Raw genomic sequence first — 17342 nt, 5'->3', positions numbered from 1 at the left:
GTAATTAGGGCTGCACCATCAAATTGATAATAATCGATGAGGGAAATTGATCGATAATGATTTGCTGTTATAAATTAGTCGGACTGCTCATTTTACGGCGCAGCGTGACAGCAAAATAATGCAGCCAATAATCTCTTTCGCTACATAGTGATTATCGGCGCCACCACACAACAGCGCAACTTAAATGGTGCAGACACTAAATGTACAGTAACAGTAGCATTAAAATATGACAACATGGTTTTTAGTGGTTGTCACTGTTGCCTCAGAGCCAGAAGGAGCCCAGGAGTCTCTGTGGAGTTCTCCCGTGTCTTCGTGGGTTTTCTCCCAGAGTCTGATTGAGCTGCTGCAGAGCTTCACATTAGAACAAAATTCTATGCTTGCTTTGTTTATTTATATTTTGGATATTGAAGTTTATTATTCTATGCTTTGGGTCTACCTTATTTCATTATGGCTTACGTTTCTCTACTGGAATGCAGCTTTTGGTTGTGAGAGATTTGACAGGTTTAACATGCCAAGTTTGTTCAAACAGGGAGACATAATGATTGGGGGATATTCAATACTGCTACATATAAGTGCAAGCTGTTTAAGTTTTATTTAATGTAACTATTCCATGCTTTATATTTATATATATATACACATGTCAAGCAGCAGCAACAATTTTCCATCCTATTCCAGTCTCAAAACCATCAAGCCACCAAAAAAACTTTGGACCCAAGTTATGACATTTTCAGTTAAAGAAATCAACAATGATCCAGCACTCCTGCCAAATGTATCTCTGGGCTACACGATACTTAATTCTTGTGCATCTCCTACAAATGCTGCGTATGCTGCACTGGCATACTCTGGCAAGTGGATTAGAAGCCATCAGCTCGACTTTCCCATGTCCTCCAGCTGTATCTGCTGACAGAGTCAAATATCCAGCCTTCTTTCGAACTATCCCCAGTGATTATTTTGAAGCAAAAGCTTCCAGTTTCATTTTCAATCATTTTGGATGGCAGTGGATGACTATGGTCGGAATGGGATCTTGGCTTTTCCTGAAGAAGTTAAAAAGTTTGAGGTTTGCATTGCATTTGTTGGAAATATTCTGCAGACTTGCCCATTAGATAAAATTCCAGATGTTGTGAAAATGATCAAGCAGTCAACTGTCAAAGTAATTCTGGCTCATGTTCCTGAGGGTGACTTCTATTTTTTGATGAAAGAGAAACACAAACAGAAACAGAACACAACATGGATTCAGTAGCTTTCTACTTATGCCTGGACAACAGTAGCTCAACCTTCCACACCAGAAATGTACCAGGCTTTTGGTGGAACTATTAGATGTGTAGGTCAGAAGATGGCCATCCCAAATCTAAAACCATTCCTTACAAACATTAATCCTTACCCAAATGCAGCTTTTGTGAGGGATTTCTGGGAGTTTATCCTTGGTTGTAGACCAATTTCCTTTGGTAGACCCTTTTTTTTCCTGGCTAGGAAAATTGATTCAAATGTTACAAATAAATTATGCTCAGGCAATGAAACATTATCATACATATTAATATTACAGTATGCACATGCTCTACACCAGCTGTTATTCTGTCAAACAGTTGGAGAAAACATAGTGAAGCCTTGTCAGAAATTCAGACTAAACAGGTGAGAAATAATACAGTACATATAAAATCTAAACTATCCCAAACTGTTTAGTATTAGTCAAGTGTTTCTTATTGTATAATAAACATTTTGTTAGTGTGACAATTGTTTTGTTTTGTCAGGTGACTGAACAGTTACAAAAAGTGCGTTGTTTTACATCTTTGGAAATCTTCTGGTTTGAAGTGGCATGGTAACCCACCAGCTTATTATGGCAGCTGATTAACGGGAAGGTGCAGCATGTTACTCTTGGTCATTGCTACCATTGCTAATGTTGCTAAAGAGCTTAGCATCAAAGAGGAAAATGTTGTCTGGAGGACAGGAAAAAAAGTAACATTGAGTCTTGTTTTTGTCTCACCATTAGTAGATGCTCACTCTGATCTCTGAGTCAGAGTCCTGTCATTGTCTTGTGTGTTTCATAAGTTCGGTAAGAGCAGTGATTCCCCGCTTGGTGCGGCGTACTATCGGCCCGCCTCCACAGCATCTCCTCTCCTGTCCTCTGTTCCCTGTCAACCCCCACGGGTTCGGAACCGACGGGGGGGAGTTTGTAACATTTCTGTCTTGTTTACATTGATCCCATTGTACAATACATTAACTCTGCTGAACAGTTCAAACATGAGTCTTTTAAAAATAAAAATAGATTGACCTGTATTTTTATTAACAATATTAATATTATTGTTAGCATATCATGTTATATATCACACCTTATAGGGGCCAGGCCCATACCAAACCATGTTTGCTGTAGGTCAATCGATAACTGCTATAATAAGCTTTCCTAGCAACCGGTGTGTCAGTGGTTGAATACTGTACATTTTAATTTCCTTGGGGATTTTGTTTCTGTATGAGCATGTTGAATAAATCCTACCAGTGTTAGACCGCTCTGTCCTGTGGGACAATCAGCATTTTAAGAAGAAAGCACATCTACTTTCTTGAGACAAGGTTAAGACAAGCACTGCAGCCTCATCACTTCAGAAGATGCTGGCAAATAATTCTATATGCTCCATGGTTCGGTTGTGTTTGGCTGTTTTTTACTTAAACCCAATTTGTGGATGTCAACAGTTCGGCAGGTTTAACTTGCCAAGTTTGATTAAAGAAGGAGACATAATGATCGGTGGAATTTTCCCTGTTTTTCTCAGGGAAGTTATCAACAATTCCACATATGAGTGGGAGCCACCTGAGGTAAAATGTGAAGGGTAAGTTTGACTTTCTTTAACCTTGTTGCTGTACAAACATGCACACTGTCAGCTCTCTGATTTTACAACCTATTTTAGATTTGACCTGCGATCTTTCCTTTGGATTCAAGTGATGACCTTTTCGATTGAAGAAGTCAACAAAGATCCTATTCTCCTACCAAACATTTCTCTGGGCTACAGGATCCTTAGCTCGTGTGCATCTCCCACAAGTGCTTTACGTGCTGCTCTGGCTCTGGCTAGTGGATTAGAGGAGATCAACCCTGTTTCACTTTGTCCTCCAGCTATTTCTGCCCTTATAGCAGAGTCAGGATCATCCCAGTCCATACCTGTGGCTGGAACATTTGGACCTTTTCATCTGCCAGTAGTAAGAGACAGAAATGCTTCCCTGAAAAGTGTTAAATTACATTATAAATTGTTCTGTGAAATTCATTCCGTTGTCATATTTGATTTGATGCATTCTTCAGACTTTTTTTTCATAGGTGAGTTACTTCTCAGCATGTGCTTGCCTCAGTGACAGAATCAAATATCCAACATTTTTTCGTACAGTCTCCAGTGACTATTTCCAGGCAAAAGCTCTGGCAGCACTAATGAGGCATTTTGACTGGCAGTGGATTGGAGTCATACAGTCAGACAATGAATATGGCCGGAGTGGGGTAAATGGGTTAAGTCAAGAAGTTAAAAGGTTTAAGGTCTGCATTGCATTTGTTGCAACAATCCTACGTACGTATACAATAAATAAAATTCAAAATGTTGTGAATATAATAAAGCAGTCAACTGTGAAAGTCATTCTGGCTTTTGCTACTGAAGGTGACTTTCATCCTTTGATGCTAGAGATAGTGAAACAGAACATAACAGGGATTCAGTGGCTTTCTAGTGATGCCTGGATAACAGCAGCTCGACCTTCCACACCAGAAATGTACCAGGCTTTTGGTGGAGCTCTAGGGTTTGTAGGTCGGAAGATGGCTATTCCAAAATTAAAACCATTCCTTACAAATATTGATCCATATAAAGACCAAAATACAGCATTTGTGAGAGATTTCTGGGAGATCATGGCTGGTTGTAGACCTGTTTTATCTGGGGAGACAGTTGAAGGAAGTAAAATATGCAAAGGGAACGAGACAATAGATTACCATCATACATTTTTTGATGTAACAGAGCTCAGAGATCCCTATAATGTGTATAAAGCAGTTTATGCCATTGCACATGCTCTACACCGGCTGCTATTCTGCCAACCAGTTGGGGAAAAAACAATGAAGCCTTGTTTGAATATATCAGAACTTCAGACTAAACAGGTGAGTATATCATGCAAAATATTGGCAAGTTACTGTATTTATAGTAGACTTTTGTTTTTAATAGGTTGAACGCTTAAATCTAACTTAAATTATGTTCCTTTCTCAGGTCACTGAACAGTTACAAAAATTAAACTTCACAAATCAGTTTGGAGATAACATCTTCTTTGATGAGAATGGAAACCCACCAGCCTATTATGACCTGATCAACTGGCAGCTGATTAATGGGAAAGTGCAGCATGTCACAGTGGGTCATTATGCCTCTGTTGCTAATGGTGTTTATGAGCTCAGCATCCAGAAAAATGAGATTGTTTGGAGAACTGGAAAAATGGTAATCCTGATGACTTTTTCAGGTGTAATAGCAGGTCATTGTATGGTCAAACCAGTAGTAAGTTTAAAGATTTTTCATAGTTTTCAAATTTCAGGTTCCATCTTCATTGTGTTCTAATGATTGCCCAAGAGGAACCAGGGAAGCTCAAATTAAAGGAAAACATCCCTGTTGTTTTGATTGCATATCTTGTGATGATGGAACCATTGCCAACTCAACTGGTAAACCAAACATTTATCTAGTCTAAAACTCTAAAGTCTAAGTCTAAAATATCATACTGAGCCTTGCATGAAATTATATTTTGTAGTGTGTATTTCATTTTTATTTTATTTATATTTTTTCCCCGGATCAGGTGAAACATTTATCTGTGCTGTACAATTTGATATTTTGTCTTTTTATGTTTCCTTGTTTCAGGTTTTAATTTCTTTTCTAATTTCCCAACATAAATGTTTCTCCTCATCAGGTGCAGCAGAGTGCTCACCCTGTCCACAGGAATACTGGTCAAATGACAGGAAAGATGAGTGTATTCCTAAAGCCATTGAGTTCCTGACATACCAGGAACCCATAGGAATAGCAGTCACAGTGGTATCTCTGCTAGGAGCCTCTTTGTCACTGGCCACGTTGATGGTCTATATCCGCTACAGAGAAACCCCTGTGATTAAGGCCAGCAACTCTGAGCTGAGCTGTTTCCTCTTGTTCTCTCTCTTGCTATGTTTTCTCTGTCCTCTTACTTTCATTGGCAGACCCACACTCTGGACATGCATGCTACGCCACACAGCGTTTGGTGTGACCTTTGCCCTTTGTATTTCCAGTGTCTTGGGAAAAACTATTGTTGTTGTCACAGCTTTCAAAGCCACATTTCCAGGAAACAATGCTGGAGCTAAGTTTGGTCCCTCACAGCAAAGGATCATCGTTTGCTCCTGCACTGTGATTCAGATAATCATCTGTGTATTGTGGCTAAGACTGAACCCACCTTTCCCAGACATGGTTTTCAGATACAGCAATAAGAAGATTGTTTTAGAATGTAACCCAGGCTCTGAGGCAGCTTTCTACGCAGTGCTAGGTTACATAGGACTCCTGGCAATAACATGTTTAGTTCTGGCGTTTCTAGCTAGAAAGTTGCCTGATAACTTTAATGAGGCTAAGTTCATCACATTCAGTATGCTGATATTCAGCGCTGTGTGGATCACCTTCATCCCAGCCTACATCAGCTCTCCAGGAAAGTTCACTGTAGCTGCTGAAACATTTACAATTTTGGCTTCAGCTTTTGGTTTATTAATTTGCATTTTTGTATCTAAATGTTATATTATATTGATCAAACCAGAGAAAAATACCAAAAGACATGTCATGGGAAAAAGTTAAACATAAAATATAAAAGATTATGCTACTTTCACTAATTTACACTGTAATGCAGACATAGCTACTTGTAAATAAACTATGCACCATTTGAAATATGAAAATTTAAAACCTTTCCATTTCACATCATGACATCATTATTATAAAGGCTACAGCAATGTAATGGTAAAATACACTGTCCTCTGCTGTGTGCAAAAACAGAATTGTATATTCACTAAACAACAAATATTCCAACCGTTGAGAATAATACTGTTTTTGTATATTGGGTATAGAATTTTTCTCATGTAATGGTATCAGCCTTTGGCTTGGGCAGGTTAGGAGGGTGGGGACTGGGCTTAAGGAAGACACATCATTAACTAAAAAAAATACGACTAACAGCCAATAAGATATTTTGTTAACAAAATGTAATTAAACAATGAACGATCAACAAATAAAATAATATTAATACTAAAAGACTGCATTTGGTATACATACATACACATCTATATATAAACTTACATGTATATAATATATAAAACTTATAATACAGTACAGTACTTGCATATAATAATACACCACAACCACCATAACAAACAAATTACTAATAAAGTAACAGCAGTACTTACAGCTGAGTTTGAAAGGCCTGCCACTTGGTTCAAATGTACCATGTCTCAACACACAGGTTATGGATCAGGCTTTCAGTGAAGTTCCCAACTTAGATAATCTAAGTAGTGAAGAAAACGGAAGACAAAAGGACATGGTAAACCAAAACACAGTAGAACTAAAAGGGGATAGAGAGGAGTGGAATGTAATGGACACAGAGTTTAATGGAGCACAGCTTGAAAGAGCGTTATGAAAAAGTAAAGATGTGGTCACCGGTATCAAGTGATTTATTGCATGTTAAAGAATTAAGGGGATAAAGGAAAGTGTACAGTATGTAAGAGATTTATAATAAGGTGTGGGAAGAGTGAATACTACCAATGGAGTGAAAAGAGTCAGTGATAGTGCCTATTTATAAACCAGGGAAAGATCCAGGGTTAGTAGAGAGTTACAGGCCAATAGCATTAACGTTGCATGTAGGGAAAGTAATTGAAAGAATGGTAAATGAGTGAATAATGTTCTATTTAGAAAGTAAGGGGATATTTAAAAAATATTAAAGTGATTTTAGAAAGAGTAGAAGTACTTAAGATTTAGGAATCTGCCTAGAACATGAAATTAGGAGAGCACAAAGCAATAAAGAATCGGTAGTACTGTAGCTGTATTTTTTGACAGAGAGAAAGCATATGACAGACTGTGGAAGGAGGGGCTGAAAATTAAAATACAGTAAATCAGTGCGGGTTACGAGGCAGGGTATACAGGTGGATCAAGGACATTTTAACAAATCGGAAAATAGCTGATAATATATTATTTATCATGATTGAATATTTATATTTAATATATATAATATAAGGTTATACAGAAACTGGACAAATCAGTGGGGGTGGTATTATTTAGAGGTAATGGGCTTATGTGGAAGAGAGGGATAAATAAGGAGTACATTAACAGGAAGCTGCAAGAGGCGATAAATGAGGTGAAGAGAGTCATTGAAATAGGGTTTTATATTTTCTGTAGGGAAGACAAAAGTCTTTTTTTTTTAAAAAAAGAAGTAATCAGATCAATCTCAAGATAAAGGGGGAGACATTGGAACAGGTAAATAGTTTTAAGTATCTAGGGATATGGATAGATAAGAAATTGACATGGGAGGAGCATGTAAAGGAAATAGTAGGAAAAAGCAAAAAGGTGTTAAATATAATGAGATATCTGAGAGGACATAGATGGGGGGCCAACAGGAATGTTATGTACTGATGTGTCGTTCGTAAACAATTCGTTCAATATGAAATACTTGGGAGGAATGGGTCCTCTCAGTAAATGACGTGTTCACTTCCATGCAGTACCTTCTCTCGCCACATGCCAGCAGCTGCTTAAGCTCAGTCAGCAGGACAGGAGACAGAAATAATTTGTTCAGGACTCACTCAACTCAGCGTTCTTCCCATCTCTAATGTTATAAGGATAATATATAATAGATTGATTAGATCAGTGCTGATAATGGAAGCATTATATATGGGTCAGGTAGTATAACTTTACTTAAGGAACTGGATAGAATTCAATATCAGACTCTAAGGTTATGCTGTGGAGTGATTAAGACCACACCAGTATCAGCATTACAGGTTGAAATGGATGAAATGCCATTGGCAGGGGGGAGACAGCAGTTGGCATTTAATTACTAGGCCAATTTAAAAGGACACATAGAAAGTCATCCAACAAAGGTAGTGTTGAGACAATGTCAGGAGAAGACCAGAATAGGGAAAATCAGGAGTTTTGTGTGGGTAATAGGAGAAATGGTGAAAAGAATGGAAGAGGTGGATTTGAGTATGCTAGGAGGGAAAGGAGAAGAGGGCATTAGAACAGATAAGGTGGAAAAATGCACCAATGTAAAGTATAGAGGTTATGTTAAAATATACACAGATGCATCCAGGACAACAAGTGGGCAAGTAGGGATGGAATTTGTGGCACCAGAGATTGAGGTAGAGCAAGGACGAAGAATTAGTCATGGGTTATCGGTGTTTACAGGGGAATTAGTGGAAATATTGTATGCACTTAAGTGGGTAGAGGTATGTATAGCACAAAGGGTGGTAATAGGTCCAGACTGAAGTAGCTCATTGATAAATATTAAACAAATGGAACCAGAAGCTAGACATGTAGATGTGGTGGTGGAAATCATAAACAGTGCATAGAATAAGGAGGACAAGGGTGGTAGTGCAGTTTGTATGTGTACCAGCACATATAGGAATAGAGGGAAATGAACTAGCAGACAAACAGGCTAAGAAAGCAGCGGGAAAAGAAAATGTGTATTTTGAAATAAGGTATAGTAAAGGAGAAATAAAGAGTATAGTTAAAGAAAGAGAAAAAAAATGAATTGGCAGCAAGAATGGGATAGAGGGAGTAAAGAAAGAACATACAGTACTACAACATACAAAGGAAAGTAGGAACACTAATGTCAGGCACTCTGAGATGGCGGACCCACATGCATGGCACTGAGACAGACAGGTGAGGGACATGAGAGCTTTAATGTCATAATCTTTTCAGGCAAAGATCGATACACGGGAAAGCAACTAGCAGAGGTACAGGTAAGTAGCAGGCAAAGTCAGGGTCTTACAGATTCACAGGTTGGCAACAGATCAGTCTGGCTCGGCTTCGGAACAGGTGTGGTGGAAATTTTCCATAAAGAAGTAGATGAGAGAGAGTTGTCCTTTTGTGCGATTTATTGAAATAATAAAGAAAATAAAAATAATGGGGAAAGCAAATAAAAAGCATGGATGTTGATCGTGCACATCAACAAACCAAAAACCAGCTGGGGAGATCAGTGCACACACCACGAAGGTTTGATGCAAAGAGCCCACGATCCTCAAGTTGTCTCTGCCTTTTAACCCCTTTCTCTGGCTCTGGTGGAATGTCTCTCTGCAGCAATGGAATTGTTTGCGCCACCTTATCTCGCTGTGAGTGAGAATGTCTGCTTTCTCACTTCTGCATCGTCATGTCTTGTTATCCAAAGGAAGGAACACCGAGCTTCCAAGACAAGATGCATTGGCTTTAACAGCCTTGGGTCTGGTGGGGAGTCAGATAGGAAGGAGCCAGAGTCCGGGTGTAAAAGACAAACATATATCATAAATTATTAGTCAGTCAAATGGAACATCAGATGTTTAGACTTGATGTACGTCAGGGCACAAGAGATTATTTGTTTGTGTAAGAATGTTCAGTATTGCACCTAACCAGCACATGACGAGTGTGTTGGATAAGAAACAGCACTAAGGTAAAATTTTTCCATTACATTCCCCCCTTTTGATTACACATTAATCAAACACTAAAGTAATAAAATTTTTCAAACATTGCGTTTTGTAGTAACAACCCTTACAAATGAAACAGTAAGTGTATTAAGTCAAAATTCAAAAATGCACCTTCACATAAAATGCCAGTAACTTAGGGATAAAAGGTTGGGAACTGTTTTGGTGGGTAGTGAAACAAGAATAACCTCTGTATGAGCATGTGAAGAAAATAAGCCCATAATCATATTTGTATCAGATTATATTTTGTGATCAGATAGCCTAAGACCATCGTCAAAGTCATTAAGTGAATTAGAGTTGGGGTTTTTGAACATAGTGCATTGTGTCATTTGATACGAGAGTGTTGCTGAGGTCGCACGCATAATGAGACCTCTAACTAGTGGGAGAACTTTAATTGTACATTTGGGTCTAGAATGAATAAGAGAATCAGGGATTTAACCAGAATGATGATGCATTTGCTGCTTGTGTTGTCTTATAACCTCTATCATCTGTTGATGAAGGATAAAAACTAATTGTAGCAGTGACTAAAGTGATTGTGAGCAAATTAAACACCAAGTCAACTTCAGGATATTTAAACTCAGTGTTGTGAATTATGTGAAATTTTCTCATTCAAAAGTAGTGTGTAAAGTTACATAGAAACATCATATGATCAAGGCAATAATCCATGTAACATAAAATGAAGTCTAACACAACAAGGTTACAATTGATGTCTTGTAACAATCTGCTTCTTCCTGTTGAACAGTAGCGTTAGATTGTTTCCAACCTGTGTGTTGAAGTATTGACAGTTCGTTGGGGTTCTTCAGGTTTGTGATCAGCTGATCACAGAGACACTTGGATTCGTTATCACCGCCAGGTTTCCTCCCAATGTCGTCTGAGTCACTGTCACTCCCGTGATGTGAAGAGTCTACACGTCGTCCAGCGTCGGCAACTCAAGGCTGCTCGTGTGTGTGTTCTCTCAGGAGCGTGTGTGTAGATGTTGGTCTGATAGTGTGATTCACCGGCGCAGCTTCAGGCGGCGCTTGGCTCACACCTTTAGCTGAACGGTCAACGCAGCCTCGCCTCAGTGCGTGTGTTCTTTATGTCAGTGGTGGTTTTCTCCGTGTGGTGTAGATGGAGGGTCGTCTGTCGGATCCGGGACCTTCCTGGATGGAGTGGATCCAAGTCGCTCTTTCTGCGATCTTCACAGCTGTGTGGGTCGTCAGAAGGACCTGGAAGGGGCCTCGCCACCGTTTGGAGTCCCAATGCTTCCTCCTGAACTCCTTAACAACCGCCCAGTCCCCTGGTTGGATGGTATAGTGGTCCTGTCACCTGTTTTCACCTGTTAGTAAATCTGAACTGTGCGGAAAAAGTGTTTGGGCGGCACGGCTGCCATCAGGCCTAAACCAGACTCCATGGCTACAGGTGGAACCATTCGTCAGCCAGAGTCTGCGTTCCTGTGAGGTAGAAAATGTTTAAAGCACAGGGAGAGAAGAGGAAGGAGAGGGTAGAGAGAGTTGGAGAGGGAAACGAGGATGAGGAGAGGGAGGGGTTGTTGGGCAGCGACCTTCGCAGCAGCGTCTGCAGCTGCATGTCGGCACAAAGTTGTCACTGATGATGTAAGTCAGACAGTTACAAACAGCAATAGCTGTAGGCAGCAGGACAACGTCCAGCAAAGCAGCAACCTTATCATGATAGATAGTTAGATAGGTTTGCAATCAGACTTCAAAAGCTTCCTATGCTTCCACAGAGAACCTGTGGAGTCTGTGTAGATGGTAACAGACTCTCCTTCTGCTAGTTTACTAGTTTCAGTCAACGCAATCAACTCTGCAGCCTGAGCAGAGTAGTGTCTTAGCAAAGCACTAGACTTCAAGACAGACTCTTGATAGTAATGTTTAGCATGTTGAGTAAGATGGTGTTGCATCTAAGCCATCGGGCTGTAGAACGTGGGATCTATTCCAAAAGAATCAAAGTATGAGGACAAAAGAACAGAAGTCGTACAACCTGATTTCTCATCCACTGTTTGAGTGAAAGGTCGCGTAGGGTCAGATCAGGAAGACCTAAAGTAGGAGTCGTCTGAAGAGCAAGCATGAGGTCGGTGAACATTGTTCAGCCTCAGACGTCCACGTGAGACAAGAAGTGGACGATGAAGACATCTGCATCAGAACCCTGAGTGGGGCCTCAAAGACAGTAAAGTTAGGAATGAAGGTCCTACAATAAGAACAAAGACCTAGAAAAGACATCAGCTGTTTTTACGTGCACGGTTTAGGCAGGTTTCAAATTGCTTCAACTCTGTTGGGTGAGATGGATTTGCCATCAGCTGTAATTACAATGACCCAGAAAATAACCTTAGTCTGAACAAACTGTAATTTAGACAGGCTCTCTTTGTGGCCTGTAGCATCCAATGTTTCAGTAGATTAGTGGTGTCTGCAGTAACGCTGTCTATGGCTTCCTTTCAGAGGGTGTTGTTGTTTACATGGTCTGTGGCCAGATTTAGGTGTGATGACCACTGGTTCACATCCTCTGATCGAACCTACATCATGTCTGTGTGTGAGCCACAGGGAAGCAGGGCTTCCTGTGAGGCTGAGTGTTGGGTCAGAGCGTCCTCTGAAATGAAAATAAAAACAAAAGCATGTAGTGTGTCATTAGAATATGGAGGTACCCAGTTCACTGTTTGCTGCACATGACGGGCAAAATAAAAAAAGGTTTTCTAAAAGTATGCAAAGTAGGTGAATACGTCACATGGGGTCAGAAGTCGTTCACCAGTCTCCACCCCGTTGACATCTGTTCACGAAAGGACCCACGTCCTGTCATCTGTCTCCATCATGTTTTCACAGAGGGACGTGTGGAACTGTAGAATAAACATCAAAAATCTTTTTGTTCGTTAGTAAAAGAAATCGCAAGCGCAGACCTGTGTTCATCCCAAAAGAGGGAAGTTGAGGTCAGTTTGTGTGTGTGTGTGAAATCATAAACAAGCTGTGATGCAGCCTGTGTGAGGGCCTCAGTTACAGCCCCCCCTCAGCCGCCAATGATAGGAGCACAGCTGAGCTGAAGTTAACACCAACAAAAGAGGGATATTTAGAATGTCTGTACACGTAACCTGCTGGAAATCAATCAAATACCTAAACTACACATGAGATCTCTTCCTAAAAATTTAACTGGGCACAAGTTTGAAAGCAAAAATAAATCTCAAGGTGTCTTTCTGTCAGATGTTGCACAAGACAGTGAAAAAAAATAAGTTGTTCTTTAATAGTCTGGTACGTATAGTAATTATTATTACTTCTCTCTAATAGTCGTCTTCCCTTTAATAGTCATTAATAGTCTGTTTCAGTCAGTCTCAGTCTTCCTATGGTCTGGTTTTGTTTTGTTTTCCTACAGTCTGTTTTGTTTTCCTACAGTCTGGCCAGACGAACCTATAGTGTGCACATATTTTTAGAAACATGAAGGATTTTATTACTGAATTTGTTGCAAGTTAAAATAGTTTAAACCCAACAGACTGTAAAGTCATGCAGCAGTTGTCATTTAGCTGTTTGTCATCATTTTAAAATCACTCTGTGGGATTTTTCAAAGCAAAAAGCGATTCTTCATTGCGAGCAGATAAGCATGAACGTGAATTTGAGCGTGTATCAGCTGTAAGCGTGTTTCTTCATTGCGTGTATGAATGTGTGTGTGTGTTTGCGGTACCGTCTTCTACGTCACGTGAAAAGGAACCGTCACCTTCCTCCTTCCCCAACCATCAGTCTGATGTGAGCGCCAGTGGGTGAAGCCTTTCAATGGGACAGTTGTTCCTCGATGACAGACCTTTCCTGGATCCTCAGATGCAGCTCTTTTGGGCCGATCACGTCTGAAGCCTCTCCTGTTGTTTCAACCAGTGTCTGTGTCAGAGCACGTCTTCTCTGCTGTTGCTCTGTCCTTGTTTTCCTTTGCTGATTGTCATAAGCAGGTGTCTGTATCGGACACACACGCTTGTAGTAGCTGGTTCATCTGATGAGCCCAGAACGTGATGGCTGCAGACGTTGTGGGAGTCTGTGAGGCGTCCATGCTGTGGTCTGTGTCCTCCAGCTGCTGTGGTGTCAGAGCTTCCACCCTGTTCTGGTTGTTGGTCGGGCGCTTCTTCTCCTTCGGTTCTTCTGCTGATGGTGGGAAAGGAGTCCAGATCCGGATTTACCCTCATCGCGCTCAGTTCTGCATTAGGACAAAGAGCAGAAAGAATGGGAGCATTTGCTCTTGGCATGATATGTGTGTGTGTGGTGTATGTGTGTGTGTGGCAGAGTGGAAACAATTCTTCCCCAGAGTTGTTCTCCTTTTTTTTCTGTTACTCTCATCTCTCTTTTGTTTCTTTTAGGGCTTTAGTTTTGATAGTTTTGCTTTTTCAGATCTTTTCTTTTGTATCAATTTTTTCTTTTAAAGGTGCATATGTCTTTTACACTAAGTGATTCTCCTTTTGAACCCATAACCAGTTTCCCACTCATGGAAACATGAAACGCACTAATAACCATATTTACTTTTTACTTTCATTACTTTTACTTTTGTAATCCTGCAGTCTGGTGGTGGAGACTTAGATCGCCCCGAACCCATCTTTCAGAGTCCCGGCGGTTTCCTGCCTTAGATTTTTATGTGTTCCGGCCGGAACCTTTTTTCGAAATTTCTCTTCCACGGACGTCTCCGTAGAAAGGGAACCGCTCAGATCAGCGACAGGGTTCTCGGAAGTGCTCCCTCACCGTCAGGCCCCTCTAAGACCCGGGTCCCTCGTATCTCAAAACCACTTCCCCCTGCAAACGCGCTCCGTATTTCAGAAGCCGTCTTTTATTTCTTGTCCACTCCCTTTGGACTGCGCTCAGATCTGCACACTGGTCTGTATCCTCAGTACAGACAAAACAAGCTCGGTCCCACGAGCCAACCCTTAGCAACCACCGTCTCGGCCACCAGGGCAGACTTTGACCTAATTAATTTTACCAGAATATTAAATTTTAAAATTATAATTTTTTCCTAATATTATATTTTGGATGTTTTCAGCCAAATAGTCGTTTTAGAAATATTATCATCTCTAGTCCTAGTTATATTTTCTTTTGTCGTTGTTTTAGTCTAGTAGGGGATGTTTTAGAATTAATTGTTATTTGCCTTACTTTCCCTAAACCAAATGATCAGAGCCAAGTGAACCCCGAATACCTGAAACCAATTTCAAACCCGTTTTCTTTTTTTTTTTTCTTCGATAAGTCGCAACAAAACGGAATCTCTCTCACCGAGCCGAGTAGAGGTTGGATTTTGAGTTCGTTGGATCTCGTCAGAGGCGATCCAGACGGGTGAGCAGTCCTCCCACTCAGAACAGCTGTAGAGGTTTGGAGGCTGAGCGACCCTAGTCCTCAGGACTATCGTCCCTGATCACACCGTCCAGACGACCTGCAGCGGGATCCTGTTCGTGACGCCAATTTCTGTGGTGGAATTTTTCCATAAAGAAGTAGATGAGAGAGAGTTGTCCTTTTGTGCGATTTATTGAAATAATAAAGAAAATAAAATAATGGGGAAAGCAAATAAAAAGCATGGATGTTGATTGTGCACATCAACAAACCAAAAACCAGCTGGGGAGATCAGTGCACACACCACGAAGGTGTGATGCAAAGAGCCCACGATCCTCAAGTTGTCTCTGCCTTTTAACCCCTTTCTCTGGCTCTGGTGGAATGTCTCTCTGCAGCAATGTAATTGTTTGCGCCACCTTATCTCGCTGTGAGTGAGAATGTTTGCTTTCTCACTTCTGCATCGTCATGTCTTGTTATCCAAAGGAAGGAACACCGAGCTTCCAAGACAAGATGCATTGGCTTTAACAGCCTTGGGTCTGGTGGGGAGTCAGATAGGAAGGAGCCAGAGTCCGGGTGTAAAAGACAAACATATATCATAAATTATTAGTCAGTCAAATGGAACATCAGATGTTTAGACTTGATGTACGTCAGGGCACAAGAGATTATTTGTTTGTGTAAGAATGTTCAGTATTGCACCTAACCAGCACATGACGAGTGTGTTGGATAAGAAACAGCACTAAGGTAAAATTTTTCCATTACAACAGGCAAGGAGATTCCACAGAGATTCAGCAACTTACAGAAAATCAGATTCATTAGAAAACGCTGGAAGGTGGTGATAAACACGACAATCTGGCGGAGAACTAAGGTGAGTACTGGTGACTATATACACAGGCTGAATTCTGATAGCAAACAGGTGGTAGAACACATGATAAACAAAAACCGGAAGTGGCTACAAAATTAAACCCGGAACCAGCGAAACACTCAGATCATTACAAGTACGATGTAGTGGAAATAGGAGGAGCGATGATCTGTTTAGAAGAATGTTTGGACATACAGGTCTTCAGCACAATAGCACAAAGAAGATACTTAAAAAGCATGAGACAGGAGAGTGTGAATCTGGAGCGGAAGGAACAGTAGAGCACGTAATAGTCTATTGCCCAAAGTATAGGATTTAAAGGAAAAGGATGATATAGTGCTTAAGAGTAAATAAAACAAAGTTGGAATTGAATATAATATTGAATTTGAAAGCAGGTGATATTGGGTAAAGAGCTGTTTAGGGTCAATCCTGCCTGCGGTCGGACTGACAGCTGGGAAAGGCTCCAGCACTTTGTGACTTCTTTGAGAAGTACTGAGCTATCTCTTTAGAGATTGCAGTCAGGTCAGCCGCCACTTTACTGTATTTAACAATATTTGCTATATTTACAATTCTCATGCATTGTGAGTGAGGGTAACACTAGTTAGACACAGATATGTCTTCTACACAGCCTGCAAGGTAGACATCGATGTGGCTAACTATTAGCTTGGCTTGCTAGCTTTTATTTTAGAATGATGATTTTGGAATTTGCTGTTTTTTAAAACCTTCCTTTTTCGATGAAATGCCTTCTGTTTTCGCTAAAGGTTATCTCTCATACACACTACTGAAACGCTAGCTCTTATACACACAACTGAAAAGCTAGCTTGTAAACACACCACTGAACACAGCTGGCCCCATCTTTCGAACCCCAGTAAGAGAGAGACCACTCCCTCAGGCCCTAATGTACTGTACTGCATGTGTAGAGTATTTTCTGAAAAGTGAGGGAGAATGGAAGACTGCCAGTCCCTTGAGGGGCCAGTAGACAGAACTACCAAACTTCTGACTCTACCCACAGCCCCTAGGTGAGTGTATCTGTATATCAGTATAGTGTGGTTAAATCTGTGGGGCATTTTGCTTGTTGACCACCCCCCACCCACAGCCACACACACACACACACACACACACACACACACACACACACACACACACACACACACACACACACACACACACACACACACAAATTTCAATTCCTTTCCTTGGGGATTTTGTTTGTTTATGAGAATGTTGAATAAATCCTACCGGTTTATGACATTTCTCTCCTGTGCGACAAGAAGAAAGCACGTCTACTAGCTATTAGATAAGGCTAAGGCAAGGGCTGCAGCCTCATCACTATAGAACATGCTGGGAAAATATTCAATATGCTCCATGATTTGGTTGTGTTTGGCTGTTTTTAATTTTAACCCAGTTTGTGGATGTGAACAGTCTGGCAGGTTTAACTTGCCAAGTTTATTCAAAGAGGGAGACATAATTATCGGTGGAATTTTCCCTGTTTTTCTCAGGGAAGTTATCAACATTTCCTCATATGAGAGGGAGCCACCTGAGGTAAAATGTGAAGGGTAAGTTT

At 40.6% G+C, this 17342-nt stretch overlaps 1 protein-coding gene across 1 annotated transcript; it reads left to right on the top strand.

Moving 5' to 3' along the window:
- The first annotated feature begins 2900 nt into the window (after positions 1-2900).
- On the top strand, positions 2901-5795 carry LOC114868144 (extracellular calcium-sensing receptor-like). The gene is made up of 5 exons (XM_029171531.2): positions 2901-3180; positions 3296-4108; positions 4215-4436; positions 4531-4654; positions 4897-5795. Exons 1-5 carry the CDS (start codon positions 2929-2931, stop codon positions 5793-5795), a joined length of 2310 nt encoding a protein of 769 aa, XP_029027364.1. The 5' UTR covers positions 2901-2928.
- The last annotated feature ends 11547 nt before the right edge of the window (positions 5796-17342 follow it).

The sequence above is a fragment of the Betta splendens genome, chromosome 13, assembly GCF_900634795.4.
Source record: "Betta splendens chromosome 13, fBetSpl5.4, whole genome shotgun sequence".
NCBI lineage: Eukaryota > Metazoa > Chordata > Actinopteri > Anabantiformes > Osphronemidae > Betta > Betta splendens.
The sequence above is the reverse complement of the archived record's forward strand: the minus strand, read 5'-3'. Positions and strand labels throughout refer to the sequence as shown.